The sequence below is a fragment of the Lolium rigidum genome, chromosome 1, assembly GCF_022539505.1.
Source record: "Lolium rigidum isolate FL_2022 chromosome 1, APGP_CSIRO_Lrig_0.1, whole genome shotgun sequence".
NCBI lineage: Eukaryota > Viridiplantae > Streptophyta > Magnoliopsida > Poales > Poaceae > Lolium > Lolium rigidum.
The window spans coordinates 88,692,073-88,695,563 of record NC_061508.1 but is presented as its reverse complement, the minus strand read 5'-3'; the positions used below and the strand labels follow the sequence as shown (position 1 = coordinate 88,695,563).

General features: G+C 45.4%; 1 protein-coding gene across 1 annotated transcript; it reads right to left on the bottom strand.

The window, feature by feature from the left end:
* Positions 1-224: 224 nt before the first annotated feature.
* On the bottom strand, positions 225-3,022 carry LOC124677356 (putative wall-associated receptor kinase-like 16). Its single transcript, XM_047213349.1, has 3 exons — positions 2,589-3,022; positions 2,062-2,543; positions 225-1,441 (listed from the first exon to the last, which is right to left on the bottom strand). The coding sequence occupies exons 1-3, from the start codon at positions 3,020-3,022 to the stop codon at positions 225-227; spliced, it is 2,133 nt and encodes a 710-aa protein (XP_047069305.1).
* Between the last annotated feature and the right edge of the window lie 469 nt (positions 3,023-3,491).

Below are 3,491 nucleotides of genomic sequence, written 5' to 3'. Positions count from 1 at the left end.
AATTACATAAAAAGTGAACAAGCACACCTCCACTCTCGAGGCCGTTATCATGCACATTGCTTCACTGGAATGTTACTGTACTAGCTTTCACGTGACCTCAAGTCCTCAACGTCCTCCTGAAATTTTTTACCATGGTGTGCAAAACGTAGTATTGCTCTTCTTACATATACAGAAGGATCAAGGAGAACGCTGACCATATAATGTGGTGAAGAATTTCCTGAAGATCACCGTCGCAAGCTGGCTGACTGCAGCATCGCCTCCTCTAAGCTATATCGCCTGCTGTTGCTTTGACCCTCCTTATCAGCATCAGCAGCATCGTCGCTCCTTCTTTGAAATGTCGTGTGGCGTAGTTTAACCCGATATTCTTGCATTTCTGGGTCACCCTGCGTGGTGTTCTCCACACTCTGCAGCCCGTGGAGCTTCGTTTCCACATAGCGCATCGTCGGCCTGTCCTCCCCCTTCATCCTCAAGCACATTGCAGCCATTGCCGCTACTTCACTGGCTTCATCCCCAGCCTCCTCGGAGACCTGTGCATCTAGTATCTCACTGAGCCTATCTTTGTTCAACAGAAACATGAAGTGTGCTACTAAACTGACGCCTTCTGATGGCATGGAGGCGGTTGGTTTTTTCCTTGTAAGCAGTTCTACAAGCATGACACCAAAGCTGTAGACATCGCTCTTCTCTGTCAGCCGGCCTGCGTAGTAGTAATCAGGATCAAGATATCCATATGTTCCTTGGATGGCAGTTGTTACCCCTGATTGATCAATTGCAATACCTCTAGATGCACCAAAGTCAGACACTTTCGCTGTCAAACGATCATCTAGCAGTATGTTAGATGTCTTGACGTCCCTGTGGATTATCGATATCAAAGCAGACGAGTGAAGATAGGCCAAGGAACTTGCAACTTCAGATGCAATCCTCAATCTGTCTTTCCATGATAATGATTGAGGATCATCAGTATGAAGATGGGCATAGAGGGTTCCATTCGAAATGAACTCATAGACTAGTAGTGGAACTTCTGTCTCGAGACAACAACCAAAAAGCTTTACCACATTCCTTTGATTGATTTGAGAAAGGATGGCAACTTCATTTATGAACTCGTCGATCTCTCTTTTGATTGTGGTTTTGGACTTCTTTATAGCAACAACGTGTTGATCTGATAAAATGCCTTTGTAGACAGTACCATGCCCTCCACCACCGAGAATGCGAGCTCCATCAAATTTATTTGTTGCTTTCTCAAGCTCTTCTAAGCTGAAAATCATCCTTTCAGCTATATCTCTGTCTACTAATTGCTGGAGCAATAACCCACGGTTTTGCTTGAAGAAATATTCCTTCATCCTTTTGGCTTTCTGATCCTTGACCTTTTTTGCGGCAAAGATGACAGCAAGAACTAGAAGAAAAATAATTATTCCACTGCCGACTCCTATAGAGAAAATTATTCCTGCCCAAATTTACAAACAGCATCATCAAATAACATGCTTGCAAATTATGTATCCTAATTTAATTGTGTAAAAGAAGTGCCGTCGGTGTTACTTAAATTTGCAGACATAGTACTGTTTTGTCTGGACAATAAACATATCAGTGTATTAATAAATAAGCATAGCATTGCTCTAGATGCCAAGTCCTCGCGATATATTGCAGTACACGCATTTTTCAGGCGGATGCCAACTCAGAAGTGCATGCAGGTGTCAAGAACAACAAAGGCTAAAGGGTATAACGCTTTGAGCTATCGAATTTTCATCTTGCCAACTGAGACATCTCTTAGATATGTAATATGTAGCTTTTACAATCTTTCCTTGCAAAAACACCATTCTATCAAAAATGATAAATATATGACTAGAATTCAGTTCAATTCCTGCTTTTATTGTGTCTGGTTATTTTTACAGAAAAATGAACATGCTAAATTTCAATATTAGAGATGTCAAGTTTCTATCATAAGGAACTTCTTTATTTTTAACATCTACAGGTTACAAATGTTGTAGTATAATGACCAAACAAATAAATGAAGTGGTGACGAAAGAAGATGAACTAATGCTTACAAATTCTACGGTGAAGACTTACCAGCTGCTAGACGACCTCGCCCACCTTGGCATCCATTTGTCATGTACGGGTTGCCATGGTAGCCATCACTGCACCGGCAAACATAGCCGTCGGCACCATTTGTGGAGTTGAGGCACATGCTGTTCTTGCTGCGGCACCCAAAGTCTGGCCTCTGGGCGGCCTCTTCGCAGGGGAAACTGCCCAACGCCCAGGCTGCAATTGCAGGGACAAAGAATGGGCTCATGTCAGGGTAAGATGGGAGGTCAATGAAGTACTGCTGCAGGCCGTAGACGTTCGATCCGTCGGTCCACCACTCTTGCTCCACCATGTGCACGCTCGCGTTGAACGCTGGCTCTGGCGCCAGGGACGGGGTAATCGGGCATCTGCTGGCACCGTCAAGAGGGGAGAGATTGATGAGGAAGGACAGAAGGCCAACCGGAATAGATGGCTGGCAACAGCCGATGCCGTTGCACACGACGTCAGGCAAGAACGGTTCGCCGGTGCTGTTATCGATTGGACAGAAGGATGCGCAGGAGCCATACGTCCACCCGTCGACGATGTCCAGGACAACACGGAAGCCACACCCCACGATGACGAGACTGTTCGCCTTGGCTGAGAGCACGAAGGGGGAGCTGCGGCTTATGGCCAGCTGCACGTGGCTCGTGTTGCCGATGATGAAGTGCGAAACCCAGCTCTCAACACGCACCGTGCTGTTTGCCAGAGATATCTCGACAACTTCAGGGCCAGGACCAGGACTGGCTCCATTATCCAGGAACAGCTTTGGTGGATGGTACGTCTCATTGCAGGTGACCATGAAACCAGGATGGTAGCAGCCAGGGGTTGTGCCGAAGGGGTACGGAATGTCCAAGTCACCGCATTTGCTCTTGCAGCCAGGCAATGCGATGCTTGGGGAGCTTGCCACTGTTATGCCGCCCGCGAGAAATAACACTGCCGCCACGGCAATTAGAGCAAGCATTCTCATTTCGTCAATCGGAAGAATGAAGCAGGAGTCTCTCACAGCGCCTGTACCGGAGAAGGTGACTCTAAATGTTAGGCTGCAGCAAGAACTTTTGTGTTCTGGAGAATATTTTGGGGGAAACTGGAAAGTGATGACCATGAAACCCGATTCTTTAGGATTTTGACATGTTAACTCCATCCCATGCCCGGAACTAGTCCACATAAGATTTTAACCTAATGGTTTGATGTTACGTTCATATATTACTTGACCTCTCAAGCAAGGCAAAACATTTATTTATAATGGTACTTGTCCATTCACACATAGAAAACTATTACTGGACTTCGCTACAGAATAAAATTATTACTCTTACGGATGTTCCAAACGGTATATACGTGTGATTTGGTTACTTTTGCTTCGAGGAGAAGGCATTTGGTCATACCTTGATGCCTTGACCACGTCAGAATACATAACCAGTCCATTATACTTTATGCAT